Source organism: Haliotis asinina, chromosome 2, assembly GCF_037392515.1.
Source record: "Haliotis asinina isolate JCU_RB_2024 chromosome 2, JCU_Hal_asi_v2, whole genome shotgun sequence".
Taxonomy (NCBI): domain Eukaryota; kingdom Metazoa; phylum Mollusca; class Gastropoda; order Lepetellida; family Haliotidae; genus Haliotis; species Haliotis asinina.
The window spans coordinates 84,368,652-84,384,400 of NC_090281.1; the positions used below are offsets into that span (position 1 = coordinate 84,368,652).

The 15,749-nt window shown below is 39.5% G+C and overlaps 1 protein-coding gene across 1 annotated transcript in view; it reads left to right on the top strand.

Moving 5' to 3' along the window:
- Window positions 1–5,782, top strand: part of LOC137272061 (leucine-rich repeat-containing protein 74A-like) — a 31,828-nt gene extending 26,046 nt beyond the window's left edge. Inside the window, exons 12-13 of the mRNA XM_067804430.1 lie at window positions 2,589–2,674; window positions 4,962–5,782. Coding sequence (XP_067660531.1) covers window positions 2,589–2,674; window positions 4,962–5,385 — 510 coding nt within the window. The 3' untranslated portion in view covers window positions 5,386–5,782. The remainder of the gene's footprint in view (window positions 1–2,588; window positions 2,675–4,961) is intronic.
- The last annotated feature ends 9,967 nt before the right edge of the window (window positions 5,783–15,749 follow it).

The window sequence follows — 15,749 nt, forward strand, 5'->3', positions numbered from 1 at the left end:
ACAGCTGAATGTCGTTGAAAACGAACTCATGATTAAAACCATAAACGTTTATTTCATTTCGAATACAACATAAAGATCGTTGATTGTGGGAAGAATATCACCCCTCCAAGGACTTAGAATTATGTTAAAAAATGTTGGGGAATGAAATAAGGGAAGTAAAAATGAAGCCGAGAAATTTACAATAAAAAAAAAAGATTGCTGTCTATCGATGATATTGTTTCGGTATATTTATTTTGAAAAGTATACAGTTTACTTAAGAATGGAATTTTCTGTTTAACGTGTGTTACAGCGAATATAAAGATGAGTCCAAAGATAACAGCTGCTTTTGCAACATGATGACATGACTGACAGGCAGCAATCGTATGATTAAATCAAATTGTGAAAAGACGAAGGCAAAGAAAAGTCCTAAACCTCCATGACAAGCTGTTGTTCACATCAGCACGCTTTGCATAATTCCAATTGTGGATGCATATGGTACTTGTAAACCATGGGATGAAATTAAACACAGTATGTCGAATTTTCCCCTTCAAATCTAAAAGTAAATGACACACATCTATTTATACTGGTAATGCTCTTGGATTAGGCGCCGGTAAGTTAAAACACTTCATAGATGAAATTAACAGAAATCGATGAAACCAACTAAATCAGTTGTTCCCCCTGAAGACTGCCTTTCTCGAATGAGTGAGTGATTGAAAGATTTCGTCACAGTCAGTACACTGAAACTGTACGCTATGTACAAGCGGGCTGTACATTATTGAGGGCGTCTCTGGTGACATAGTGGATCAAAGACCAGCAACGACTGACGTCGGCGGTGTAATACACAACCAGTTGTTTTGTCTTCCGATTCCTAACCGGGCCGATGGTGTCTAGTATATACCAGGATGTAATCTTCCCGGCTAGTTTTCAAAGTTTTCAAAGTTTTCAGTTTCGCGAAGACAATCGTGTACACTTTTTGATAATATTGGTACTTTTATATCTTCAATGAACAGGTCGCAACAAACATTCTGTTTGGACTAGAAAAGTAAAACTGTAATGCTTGCGTTTTCAAGCTACAAGTTCAAAAGGTATGTGCGAATGTCCACTGTCGCGATTTGGAAAGCTGTGTTCTGATTAGTCAATCTCAAAGGTTACCTGACGCGACGTCTTAGTAGGGTTTGTTAGACTCAGTAAAGGAGTGTAACGTATAATACTGAGACTAAGTTTCCTTAGACTGAAGCAAGACCAAAAGCCAAGAAACTCCCATCTGTGGCACTCGGTCACCTATCCACCGACCCTCCGCCGCCACTATTGCTTACCTCACCCTGATTTGTGGCCCGTTTGTTGCACAATAATTCATATGATTTTGTTATCGATCACTGTAACTCTGGATAATACCATGAAATGCCCACTCAGTGACATTGGAATGCATTGAGTTGGGCCGAAATATATATCATGAAATATTGATGCATGCCTATCATACAAAAAGCAGATGTTCCATGCTATTGTTACGGTTAATTACAGAGACAAAAGGTATAAGATATCCCCCTTGAACCAGCAAAATATAACACAGACAAGTCTACAATATTCAATAATATATTGAGCAAACAATGAGCTAGTTGCAATCACAATACAGATATCTAGTACAGTGCATTTGACTCACAGATCTAAGTTAATGGGTCACAAATATAAAATATCTATTCACCAGATTCTTGACATTTACAGTGAGAGCAGATATACTAACTGCAGGTAGTTTAAATGAGAGTAGTCAAGCAGACCGTGTAAATCTTGAACGCAATTTAGATGATGTTGACAGACAGACCACGATAGGCGGAGGCACACAACTCCAGTATAATTCCGAGTGTACGTCTGTGTGTGTTTCTGTGAACACGACAATCAGCCTTTACATATACTGACTCAGTGTCGGGACATTGGAATAAAGCATAGCTTAATCACCATTCCCTTAGAACTTTCTCGATAGCCGGAAGTCAGCAAGATAATCAACTAGTCAAGGGAGACAACTCTAGAGCGCTATCAAAAAAGCGTGTCGCTAAAATACTAATGCCACTGAACGTATACCATGCGATATGTGACCCATAATAACTATCACCTAACCAGTGATTATACAGATTCGAAAAAACACACACTCGAGGCACAATACTATGTGTAGTATCTTCATGGGATCGATGTCTGCACAGGGACAAACACACCACGACATGCAAGTAGTTCCATCACCCGCTTTATTCTGACGTAATACACAAGTCACCACGTGACCTCAGATTCTAAAGCATACAACTACATCTCAGAATTATGAGAATACTACACTATGCGTACAGGTCAGGTCAACTGACTATAAGCCGTAACCTCTTGACACTAATCGTTACACTATTGAACACTGCCTTTTTTTAACCCCATACTGATGCCAATAAGCTCTTAATTGTCGCCAAGCTCAGGCGGTCGTGGCATGGCCAGCGAAATGTCTAAGACAGCTGTTAGCCCCGTCCAATCCCTTTGAAATAATGGGATTATATATGAAATCCCGTCTTATCTTATAGAGCGGTTTGACACACGCAAATAGTTCCCGACAATAACTGATCTTTTCTCTTCTCCAGACGCTGAAAATTCCCTTCACGGAACATATGTTGGACGAGATAATGGAGAAGCTGGATGTCAACAAAGATGGCGTCATAGACTTGGAGTAAGTGTAGATTCAGATTTGTATTGTTTGTTTGTTGTTTAACGCCACACTCAACAATATTCCAGCCATATGGCTACAGTCGGTAAATAATCGAGTCTGGTCTAGAAAATCTCAGGTCACATTCACTTTAGATAGCCCACTAGGATCGGTTTGTTGAGCAAAACCTTGGAAATTAAAGGCTGGACAAATATTTACTTTGCCGATGGTGAATCAAATTTTAGCTTATCAGCATTTTCTTAAGCTGATCATCGGGACATGGTAATTTCCCTGAGTATCATTTTGATGAATACGATGAAAATTGTTTAATATGACGATTCTATACGCTTAAGAATAATTTAGATGAGAGTTGCTTTCAAGTATTTAATGGAATCAGCGAGTTCTGCCACATTCAGTGAACGACATTTTCAGGTAGAGTGAAAGCGTAATAAGATTACAAGAAGCCCAATTTACAAAACTGTTTTGGCAAACTTAGCCATGCTTGTTTAACCAAAATAGGAAGCGATTCGAATTCACGTTAACCGAATCGCATCCTTTCAAAGGACAGCTTAATTTTCTCAAGTGAGATCCTTCCATGGTTTAAAACATGCATGCGTCTAATCTTAAGTGTAAGGTGTTTACAAAGATGCAGATTACCATTTGCAGATACAAAGACCCACGGTTTCTTCATATAGAATTAAATTAGGCCTTTGAATTGATCACTTAAGGTAAAATTAGGAAGAAATGCGCTGAGATTGAGCAAAGTCTAGGACAAGCTCAGGTGGAGGAAAATTAGAGTGGGACTTTAAGGCAAGAGGCGTTTAACCTAATCATAGATTGACTTTGTTTGTCAAATATATTTATCGCGAAGAAAGTGGGTGTTTGAAAGCAGGACCAAGAGGAAATGGGTTTTGGCCGAGAAAATTGACTGCCTCGTACTCAAACAGACACGCGCCCTGACGTGTCAAGATGCTTGACATTGTCAGGTTAGAGATTTTGGAATACTTTATGATAGAAAACTGGTGTATCCAAGTTGTGGGATATTCATTTCTTCTGATGGATATTGAAAGATTTTCTCTAGTGATTTATATCCCTTTCATAACATTATCAGTCTGTCTTATGCAGGATCAAGGAAAACATAAAACCACGGCAATTTGAATATCTAATGCTATCGCCAGAGATATTGTGACCGAAAGAGTTCATGAAAAGTTAGTTATTTTTTCTTGAAAGCAAATAGTTACATGCATGATAATTAACGCCAGGAATCAAACAGTGGTCGACGGCCGAAACAGATTTCACAGTAATCTGCCTCTTCACCCAAAATTCTGGCACTTCCGCTTTTCGCCTAACATACAATCACCTGAACCGGACGTTCCCCAACTGTAACCGAGCAAAAACATCAAAATATGAAACATGAAATAGTAAAGTTAAATCATCCTTGTATGTATGCTAAATTGGTTCTGGTGCTCAAATACAATACAAAGAATAAGCTGTAGTTAAAGAATGCTATTTGTAGCGTGAGTCAGAGCCAATGTGGAGTCAGAAAGTGAGATATGTTTGGTAAAACCCTCAGAATGATGCTGAGTAACCCAGGAACAGGACTATAAGGGTATTAGTGCTCACTGCCATAAAGTTCAAGTCGAGTTTCTTTCCATTGAAGTACATGTATACAATAACAGGTTAAACACTAGTCTGCTCATTGGCATGCTATGTCACAGTCCTTGTGCCAAATTCAACGGGCATCACTTCGCCATTCAGTCAAATTCCGGGTCAAAAATTGATCTCATGAGGCGTACACTTGGATCTAAAGAAGTGCTGTATGTCAGTTGTAATCTTTCCCTTTTTTATCATTATTACTGGGTTTTATTCTATTGACCCCATTTTGGTTAATCGGAACCAACTTTGATCTGTACGCCTTCTTCTTATCTTGAATGGCGCTTGGATAGAAGCCCGTTCACGCTCATGAATATGACCTGGTAGAGATTATCGATGCATTTCTCCAGATCTCCGCTCCGCATTCTTGTGTCTGTGATATAAATAGGGGAAATGAAGGGAGGATGTTACATGAAGAATTCAAAGCGTTTTCCTCCAAATTGGTCAAAGGGAGAGGCAAACATTGGGACTATGGACCCCTTCGCGGCTACAAACATAAATTGAGTTGGATAAAATATTGCCAATGGGACAAACAGAAAGTGACACCATTTCAGAAACAATGTTGAGAATGGGCCAAGGGTACGTTTAAAACTGGAAAGGAGTAACAGTTCACTGAAACGTGACAGGGTTTATCACTCTAATGTCATTGATTTTGCAGGGAGATGATGAAAGGAGCCAAAGAAATCTCTCGCTACGTCAACCAGCGAACGTTGAAGGCCAAGGCCAAGAAGAGAGAGGACATGGGCCTTGTCACTCTGAGACAGACTCTGAAGAAGATCATCAAGAAACGTAAGGAAGAGCAGGACCAGGCAGCACAGAACGCCAGCAAGGATAGACGGAACAGTATGATGGCGCAGAGTGGACTACCAGCCCTGGCGGGTATCGTGCGTAAAATGCAAATCAAGAAGGCAACAGGAGTGAGCTTGCAAGATCCCGCTGTGGCGGAAGTTGACGGCGTTGAAGGTATGGTGAAGTTGGCTGCGATGAAATTCAGGAAGAAGCTCAAGAAACCTTCACAACCAGCAACCATATCCGAAGATGAGGAAACACCGACTGCTGCCATGGCAACAACGATGTCATGACGTTCAGTTGTAGGAATGGTGACAGTAACCAGACGTTCTGTATCAAATATGCCATTCTTTCTCATAGAAGAAAACACGTTGTAGTAACAATGACGTACCTGTCTGCAACGCTAACGAGATGCCAAAAGTATGCGGTAATGTTGTCTCAGTTGCTACGTAACGTCGCACGGTTGCTGTGGCAAAAGCGAAATCCGGTGGACCCATGGCCTCCACATCTGAAGCAAGACAACAACTGTGACGACGCCTGAAGCTTGACGCAACTACAGCAACGGCACAGATTTACTCAAATAACCTTAACCTTGAGAAATTGTATTTTGCACCAGCTGCGATAGAACCTCGTCGATAGGAACTTCGAAAAATATCTGATAAAAAATAAATAGAATATTGTTTCATGACATCGCAACTCAGTCCATGATAAGAGAAGTAGAGTAGTTTGGTGGTGAAAACATGTGTTTGTCACACTGAAAGCCCGGATTGAATTCCCCACATTCTAAAGACTCATTTATGGTGTTCTCCGCTATAATGATACTCGACTATGGCTGAAGCAATGTGAAGGCTTCTCACTCACTCACCCACTCACTCACTCACTCACTATATAATACATACAACCATAATATTCAATACCATAATATATAATACATACAAGCATCAGCAAAGACAATACACTGTAACAAAAGCCCATTGTCTAAAGTGACATTAAAAGGTTAGTAATACCTAGATTATTTATTGATCGCCTTGGCTTGAAAAGATCGAAATGTATGAACAGTAATTATTTTAATTTTAAAAAGTAATTTTTAAGGGAAAAGCTGTAAGTGCTAGGTGAGTCCAAAACAGTGTTCAGTTATTCTGTCATTAATTCTTAATGACGTATTCTTTGGACGCTATTTTTGCGTTTTGCAGTTAACATAAATTTATATCAGACTGGGGGGAAAGGCAAACGTTAATAATTATTTTCAACCAGAAATTTCATAGGTGATCTATTTACACAATCTTACATTTTATCCACTTTTTGTGGGTTTTCAAAAGCCAGCTGTCAACTTAAACACAAACAGCAAGGCTTTACTTTTAGTATCTACTGATTCGTCACAATAACAGAACATCGCATGAGGACCTGTCCTAAATATGTGCTTATCTGGTGAGTCTAGTTGTTTGCCGCCTCAAGCAGTACTGAAGTCAAATGCCATGGCATTGATATGGATAAACGCCCCTCTCCTTCGACGTGACGAGCTTCCAACACCAGACTACCACACCGCCATTATCTCACATACCTTTCGAGTCTTTTAGGTTCGCGTGTACTTAGTCCAAGAAAGAAAAAGGCATCCTTAGTTTTAGGGAAATTATCTTCGTCTTAAATCATAAAAATATATTTTACTGAAAATGCTCAGTCAAAACATTTCATATCGCTGTACTTTCTAACATGAGAAAAAAGACCGATGTACCACTTGTTCGAAGGTTATAGATTTGTCAAAATGTCGTTCAAAAGCGTATAAATATCACAGTTGTCTTCCACTCGAAATGATGTAAACAACTTTCACATTCCTGGGGGAATCCCTGGGAAATTCTCCAACAGGAATAAGAACAGAAACCTTGTACCTGATCAGTTATGATCTGTTTTGAGCTCAGTATTTTGATATATTTAACAGCGAGTTTGAGTGCTCTAAGTTTTTCTGGCCTCGATCGATGTCAGTGAACAAACCAAAGAAATGCACTCCCAAACTACAAAACCTTGCATTGACTGACAGCTGAAAGTAACAACAGTAATCTATCTCGATATCCTTTTGACACATCCCTATATTCAGCTTTCAATGACCGGCCAGCAGATCAATGGTAGCCATCATTCATAATCGCGGCCGAAATTCGTAAATGTCTCCCGTCACTTTATCGTGTCCGCCATTTTGACATCCTCTATTTGATGTGAATGTATTACGGCGTGCCATCACTATGATTGACACACGAGGGTAGTTCTTTACCGACATTTCCCATCTAATGATGTTATTTGAATCTGTTTGTTTTAACAAAACAAAGTACGATGTTAGTGAAAGCAGTTTGGGCATGTCTCCTTTCCTTTGGGAAACAATTCTATCCCTGGTTGATGTACGGCTGCCATTTTAAACGTCCATAGAAAACATGAACGACAAAAAAGACGTAAACCTGTTCTTAAATGTCTTCATTACAAGGAGAATGAAGACGTTTATGGATAGACAACTTCTATCATGCAGTTGATGCGATGTTTCTGTGCATATTCTAACACAGTTGGCAAGCAAAGCATGTTAGAATCTGTAACGGAACGTCGCATCCATTGCAAGAAAGAAGTCTATCCATAAAAGTCTTCATCCTCATCATAACAACTTCTAAAATGCCTCTTAAAGAAGTCTTCATTACACCTTTAAAATATGCTATCCAGTTATCCGTATTCTTGTGAAGAACCTTCCTCCCCGTTCACAAAGTTTCAATTATTTATTATTTTTTCTTTTTATATGTTGGGTGCCAAATATGGACTTGATAATTATTAAATGATGTACATTCAATGTGTTATTAATTATGTGGCCAACCTTTCAGGTTGTTTCCGGGCTATCCGATTAGGAACAAATCTATTCTTTTTATGTTTTGATACAACCCTGGTTCTTCCTAGTATTTTATCATTGGGCATTTGTTTATTCTCGGACTAATCACAGTAATCAATGGTTGCATGCTATTGTCTTGTTGCTGAACGATGGCCCAACGCAATGCTCCAACAGAGTGCTAGTGATACAGTCCACTTTGGTACCATATGGCATCGCACATTAAATGAAACGCGCTAATCTAAATTTTATGTGTTCTGTCGAACGCACTTTTGCTGCACGTGTTTGATGACAGTAGGCAATTCTTTGTGGTGCTGTGCAATTGTTCTCAAAAAAAAGGATTGTTGCTGTCAAAGCTTGAATATATGTGGAAAATGTCAAATCGTTCTCCACTGGATTGCAATGCAATAGCATTGGGAGCTGAGATCTAAGACCATTAGGCACAGGGTGCAAGACATGTTACCGTGGAAACGCTGAACCACACCTGTAAAATGCGATATATATCTGATAAAATCCCCTAAAATTTACATAAGAAGAAAGGCACGCCACCCTTTATAACCCATCTCGTTTCATATAAGAAAATCCATTATTGTACAAATGCATGTATGAAAACAAATACTGTATACAGTTTATTTAACTGAGGGTATTAACTCTCAGAGTCCATGTGCAGTTTGTCATGATACCGCCTAATGATTATCAGTCACCACAGATTGTTTAAATAGGTGTTCCCTAGGTGTATGTGCTCAGGTGTGTATGTGTGCGTGTGTGCGTGCGTGTGTGTGCCTGGCGGTTTGGTAACCACAAGGTTAAAGCAAACACGCACCACTTTGTAGGCCCTGTTGTCGATGAAGCAAGCTGAACTGGGAGATAAAGATTGTCAAGATTCTCTATATTTACAAATTTGTGTAGCAGTGTTTTATTAATGCTGTAATTCACCACATAATTCATAAACATCACTCATCACATATTTCATAGACATCATTATCTGTTCAATGTTCATTTATTCCATGTTGTCTGTGTCTTGCCGTTGAATGCCACCTCTGTACATCTTCACCTTTTTCTTCTGTTTCTGGAGCCTTGTCAACAAGGATTTCCCTTCACTTCCTCTCTATTCTTAGCTACGTAACCCATTCTTTGCGAGTTTCTCTTTTCTATTAATAGGACACATCAAAGACTTCCTTTGATGTGCTACCTATGTTCTCGTTGGCTATTGTGCCCTCTGTCCTTACTTCCTTTGGCCACCTGTTTCCTACCTCACTTCACTGGCTGTTGCAGAGGTGGAAACATCATTTCCTTTTCCGGGTATGGCCAGTTTTCTAATCTGTTTCTATCTGCCTCTTTACTTCATAATTCCCTATAAAAAGGTGCAAAATGTCCTTTAAACAATAATAAAATATAATTAAAAGTAATATTTAATCAATAATTCTACAAATTTAGGAATATATATTATAATTAAGGTAAACTGTAAACATGGCTTCGACCATGTGCTTTTTGAATGTTTCAGTAACTTTATGCAGGTGCTTTAACGGGATATTGGATAATTTGCTGTGATATACACACTAGTTAATATTTACTGTGATATTTTGAACTATTTAACATTTAAATTTTTCAGAATTATTTACTTGGTTCCCAAATTGTATGACTTCACTGGCTGTTGCCGAGGTGGAAACATAATTTCATTTTCCAGGACTTGTCTCAGCAACAGCTTCATTCCACATTAAAATAAATCGTCACCATTGCCTTGTGTCGTCTTGAGCAGCAGCCCAGAGCCGAACAAATGCAACAAACACACGGCTGCATTTGGTATAATACTGTATTTAACGTCAAGTACTTTGCGGTATGCGGTATGTGTGTGTTATAGTTTTAAGTATTAATACATTGTCAGCACTTTATGCAACAGATTTACTGTATCTCGTTAAGTGTGTAATAATTAATTTTTCAGTCTTCTGTCAACAATTTATACAGGCCAGCTACAGCTATGCAGAAGCATCAACACTTTTAAAGAAACTGTGGAATTTAAGATTGTGTGGGTTTATATGGTATCGATTTTGAGGAGATGATACACTTATGACTATTGAGGGCCCTAGAGTTAAAGATTTCAGTCTTTAATGTCCGATAATTTATAGCAAACACAATTATTATTACGTTAGTAAGTTCTAAGAAAGAACAATCCATCGCATTACGTTTCGTTACTTTACCGCTTTCTTCAACCGAAATCCGATCTAGCAGGGCGAACTGCATAGCGGTCGGTCTTCCGAAAGAAGTGCTTTTTAAATACATACTTTCATTTGCGGTAAATCGGCCACAAGCAAGTCTAATATTCGCATACTTAAGCATGATGACCAAATGTACATTTATGGAAACGACGTGTGGCGATATAAATATCTCAAGACATGGAACTACACACTTATTTCAGAAGCTTGCATCGATTCTACAATACAGGAAACGATAAACAACACGCAGTCCTAAACCCTACTAACAGTACAAGTATCTCGTTACGCGAAACAGTTGCTAGGGAACATAAGAAAAGTACAAATCTATTATTAAAATAAATGTCAGAGTTGGCATGCCAATATCCACAACTTCTACTTTTGGTTGGATGACTACAGATTCTGATCAGAAAGACTGACATGCCGGCTATATGACGGCGGTCTATAAGTGGTAGAGATAGGATCACAAAATCCAGTGATCAAAAGCTTGAACAGCCATCGACGCATACGGTGACGTGTCAGTCAGGTCGGTAAATGATATGCTGGCGAAATTGTGTGTTCTTTCGTTGTTCATTCACTAGAACTACGGCAGAAATATCGACCACCAAGATGATAACACCAAACCACATGGTGTCGAGATTGTCTCAGATTTTCCAAACATGAATACACACGTACACTGGGCAGTGACATCCCCTGTCCCCTCCAGCAGAGATTCTGGGGCATGTTTAAGGGCGGAGGGTCCCCACCAAAGTGGTCAAGAGTGGGGTCGCTCTTTTTAAGGAATGACTTACATTAATACGTACATCATAGGGACTAAACTCGACTATCGAGATCCAGTTTTCAGCGTCCGTCTAGACGGTGTAATTAGCCACTTGACCCATCCAAAGACATGGTCTCTGTGTGATAAAGGAAATCATTCTTTGACAGCGAGATGCACACATCATGATATTTGAGCTTTAGACAACATACGGTTTGAAGCCGTCCGAACATTTGGTGAATGTAGTAAACACATACTATCTGTTGAGGCAATATGTTAGAAGGCGTTCTCAGCATCCACACACCAAATCATCACTAATGTCGAAACCTACGTGGCATGAATGTTGTATTTACGAGCAATGAAACACGAGCGAGTGGAAGCAGGTTAAAACTGCCTCATGTTTCAGCTGTATGCTCAACAACAAAAGTTACGTGTCACAAAAACACCTGTTTATTTATGACTGACTTGCAGTAAAGTCAGCAAATCTAAAGAAAGCTGGAACTCTGTCAACAAAGTTAAAACAAAGGGTATCAACAATTACAATTTATCAACTTGCTGTCTTTATTTTGTTATCCAAGTTGAATCCATGTTGTGATTATCCTGCTCAAAGACGTGACTTTCAAGCTGAAAATATAAACTAAAGGTATTCTGTTCCTACATCTCAGTTCGATCCAAAATAAAATATAACCATATGTAAGAGATTGATGTTGCGAGATCCACCTACATACCCTTTAACTCATCATCATTACCTCGCTATATTGTCAGATACTTAAACCAGTGCTATATGAAACTGGCTAGCATGGGTCACTCTGGCTAGTCCACCTGCCGAGACCGTGGAGTAGCCCTGTGACTAAAGCCGAAGACCCATGTTAGATTCCCCTCATGGGTTCATTGTGTGAAGCCCATTTCTGGTGTCTACCCGCATGATGATGCCTGAATAGTGATATAAGAGGCGTAGACCATTTCACTCCCTCTCTAGCCCATGTACCATCAATATCTCAAGGTTGTTTCATACACGGCACTGAATGAATTTATTTAAGGTTAAGTCAATAAAGTACACGACTTCAAGGAAACCTGAATATATACTTGGTTTAACACCAGATGATAACGTTCTCGTTCAATATTCATGTGTAGGGTACGTAAACTCGGTTAATTAAGAGCACCTTTCCACTTGAATTTTATCCAAGTGACATGTTTTGAATTATAAGCACATTTCAAGATACAGTACTTGAGAGAATACACGTAAAACATTAAAAATTAATTTGAAGCTTTCCTACTTCAGCGTCCGTGAAGGCTTCACCTTTATTGAACGATACGACTTTCACACACTTCAACAATCATTAATCTTTTACTAATGTTAAAGGTGAGGTGAAATAGGCTTTGACGACGAGCTCAAGATTATTTCATTAATACAGTGAGGTACGTGTGTTTGTGGCTGCTTGTCCGGGCAGATGCAGCAGTTTAACATGGACAGACAGACAGACAGTATTCCGGTCATCGTTTAATCCATTAGTACCGGAAACAGGGAAGGTAACGTCAGCCACCATTTTAAACGACTTTGGGTGTGATGCATCCAAGAATTTGAACCACAGACCTCCCCCCGTCAGGTTAGACGCTTCACTTCACAAAGACTAACGGGGTCAAGTGGTCAAGATCCCTAACTTGGTTGAAACATATCATGCTCTTGAAATCACCGGATTGTCTGGTCCAGACTCGATTATTTACAGACCGTCGCTATATAGCTAGACTATTGCTGAGTGCCGGCGTAAAACTAAACTCAGTCACTAATTATCTGTCGTGGTCTCATCGTACCTTCGAACAACATGTAACCTTACTAGTGTACCAAGTGGGTCATAATTTACCTGTATTATAGGTGAGTTGTTTTCACCTTTTATCTGCCACTGTTATGGAGGGCAATCATAATAAACACATTACCCCGCAGAATACCATTAAGGACAAGCTTGAAGCTTCATTCACAAAAGAATAACATTTTAGACTGATCTTTTTACATTACACCTTCATGCTTAACTTAAGTACACTTGTTACCGATGATGTGATAGGTGCATTACCGTGTTAGTGTCACCTAGTGTTTACTAGTCACCCGTCTTTATTTCGAGAATAAATCACATGCGAACAAAAGCCTCAGATATTTCGGGGTAGATCGAAAGTCAGCTGAGAAGCAGCAATCTCAGATGGACAACGGATTGAAATCGGAAGTTATTCAGGAAGGGTTTTATCTTTCAGTTGAAAAATTAACTTTCCTCAATAATCTGTCATTTAAATTACTTCCGATCTGCAGGGGTTTCTTTGAAATCAGGTATCCGCCGTTAAAGGTTTTGCTTTCAAATGTGCACATCGTCAGCGTGATCAAGCTATATGTGGGTAACTACTGAGAATATAGTTTTCATGATAACTGACTTTACAAATGCTCTGTTTCACAGTTAACTATCGATCAGCTCTATCTGAGGATCGTGAATTAAAATACTTTGACTAAATGGTCGACAGCTTGCTCCATAAATTCCGTCGTTGCGACAGGAATCCGGCCTTTACACGAACAACTGGTATCTTCACTCAGTGATTCATAAAGGGATAAGGATAATTAGCATAAAGTCGGAATGATAAAAATTGAATGAAATCGGTTTTACGAAGAAAATTTTCAGTAGACGTTTGTCTTTAGTTACGACTGAATGATGCAACTATGCAATTGCCAAATTGTACTAAAATTCATGACACGATTGACCCTTTTGTCTTGTAAATGAAATTGTTTTATCCTGTAAATGAATATGTTTTATCTGGTAAATGTACTGCCAGTTCAGCTTTGTGAGTTTATCTAATTTAAGAAAGGTATAGTGTTTAAGGAAAGTAGTTGTTATGTTGTTGTCATTGCGTTCAGCTGATGAACACTTCTGATTTCGTTCTGCTCTGCTTCATCTTCAAAGAAAGAGTATCAAGACAAAATGATTATGCTTCATTTTCAAAGTTAGCTGCCCGAGTTTGAAAATGTATATCTTTTATTGAAATCCATGATATTTCGAAACTTTTAACATGATAGATGAAGGGGAAGAGGTGTAAATGTGCCATTAGATGACACAGTATATCATGAAATAAAAATGGATGGTCCTTCAAGATATTGGAGAATGAACGTCATTATCGGTGTACCAGCACACGCGTTAAGGGAACATGAGAGAACAAGAATGGCTATAAATTATCAATTTATCTCCCTTCATTCAGATACACGCGTGCCGAGGCGGCTTGGGCAATATGTTGAGTGCTTTATCTATGTAATCTTACTCCCACGATGCAGTTCGCCATGTTTTGCCCTGGAGCTAGATTGTCTTCCTGTGTGTTTGATTCTGTACATCAAAACCGTGCCTCGATGTCACTGTTAATCGTTGTCAAGTTTTTAATATTCACTTCATGTGTTGAGAGATCGGACTCCGATTTCACGATAACAATCTCTATTTATTGTCGTAAATAGTTTTACTTGAATCAAATGCAATTTAGTGTTGCTAGAAATATAACCTGAGGGGCTGTGTATTATGAAACAATGTCTTAACTGCATTTGGAACTGACTGTACACAGAATCTCTCAAAGCAAGGTGATCTGATTTCATGACTTCATCCGTTGGAGGGTCCTGCAGGATAAATCTAAGTCTCTCAGCATAACGCTTAGTGAGGGAGTAAGACTTAGTCTATCTTCACCGCCCTTCAGAGTCTTTAAAGATCATCTCCTGGAGCATCTCCAATATTGTTGATATAAACTGTTTGTTTCACGCCTGCTTGCATACAGGAATTGTCCCATCAAGCAACAACTTGGTTTTATTCCAGATGTCATCAACATTCTGCAAAAGTATCACCTTTTACATTATCTAGACAACTTCATCTATTTCGGTGTGTTCACGAAGCAATCGTCATGGAAGAAGATTGTCAAGCAAACAGTTTTAGACCATGAGCTCTCAGACTGGTATGAGCGCCTCAGAACTGATCCAGACCTGAAGCATTTCTGCCAAATCCATCCATCTCCAACTCCACACCCTGCTTGACTATTAGCTTGGAGACGCCAGGAACTGAAGGATCAGTGCCAGTTTACGGTGCAGCTCTGTGCTCTCTGCAGACCATCCAGATTTGTCCATGGTCATTGTGACCTATGCGGCGAATCGTATGAGGATCTCATACAATGCCATATGTACCTGTGAGGTCAAAGCAGAAACGATCGACCTTGTGTGGTGCGGACTCGTCAACGTAGGTCCTGTGGACCTGAGTGTCAGTCTGCTTGGAAAGGCAGATCTAGACCTACATTGTTGTCTGCTTTCCTGCCTAATCCCCATGACCCTGTCAGATAACGATCTGTGGCTGTACATAGAGACTGTTGTGAAAGGACTATTCCCCCCACCTCTGTGCATAACTCTGGTTATCAATTTCAATGAACTCTAAACACTAATTTATCCAATTTTCGCATTTCCATGTACTCTCCGATGGAGGAATAAAAGTGTATATATCACAAGCAGGGCGGTGGTGAAGCCATGTGGTTAAAGTTATCACTTGTCACGCCGAGAGCACGGGTTCAGTTGATCAATGGGTACAATGTGTGAAGCCCATGAGGTTGGAGTAATCTTGCTAAAAGCGTGGTGTAAAAGTTAACTGACTCACTTACTCTGTCACTCCCTCCCTCACTTACCTGTTTACTCTTCCGGGATATTGCTGTCGATGGCGACTTCATAGAAACCGTGAAGGCCATCACTGTCATTCACTGACCACTGGCTCTGTGTCACGTAACCATGACGGAACCAGTTTTCAGCGATGGGAATCCACACTGGTTTTGTTTGAGTACACGAAA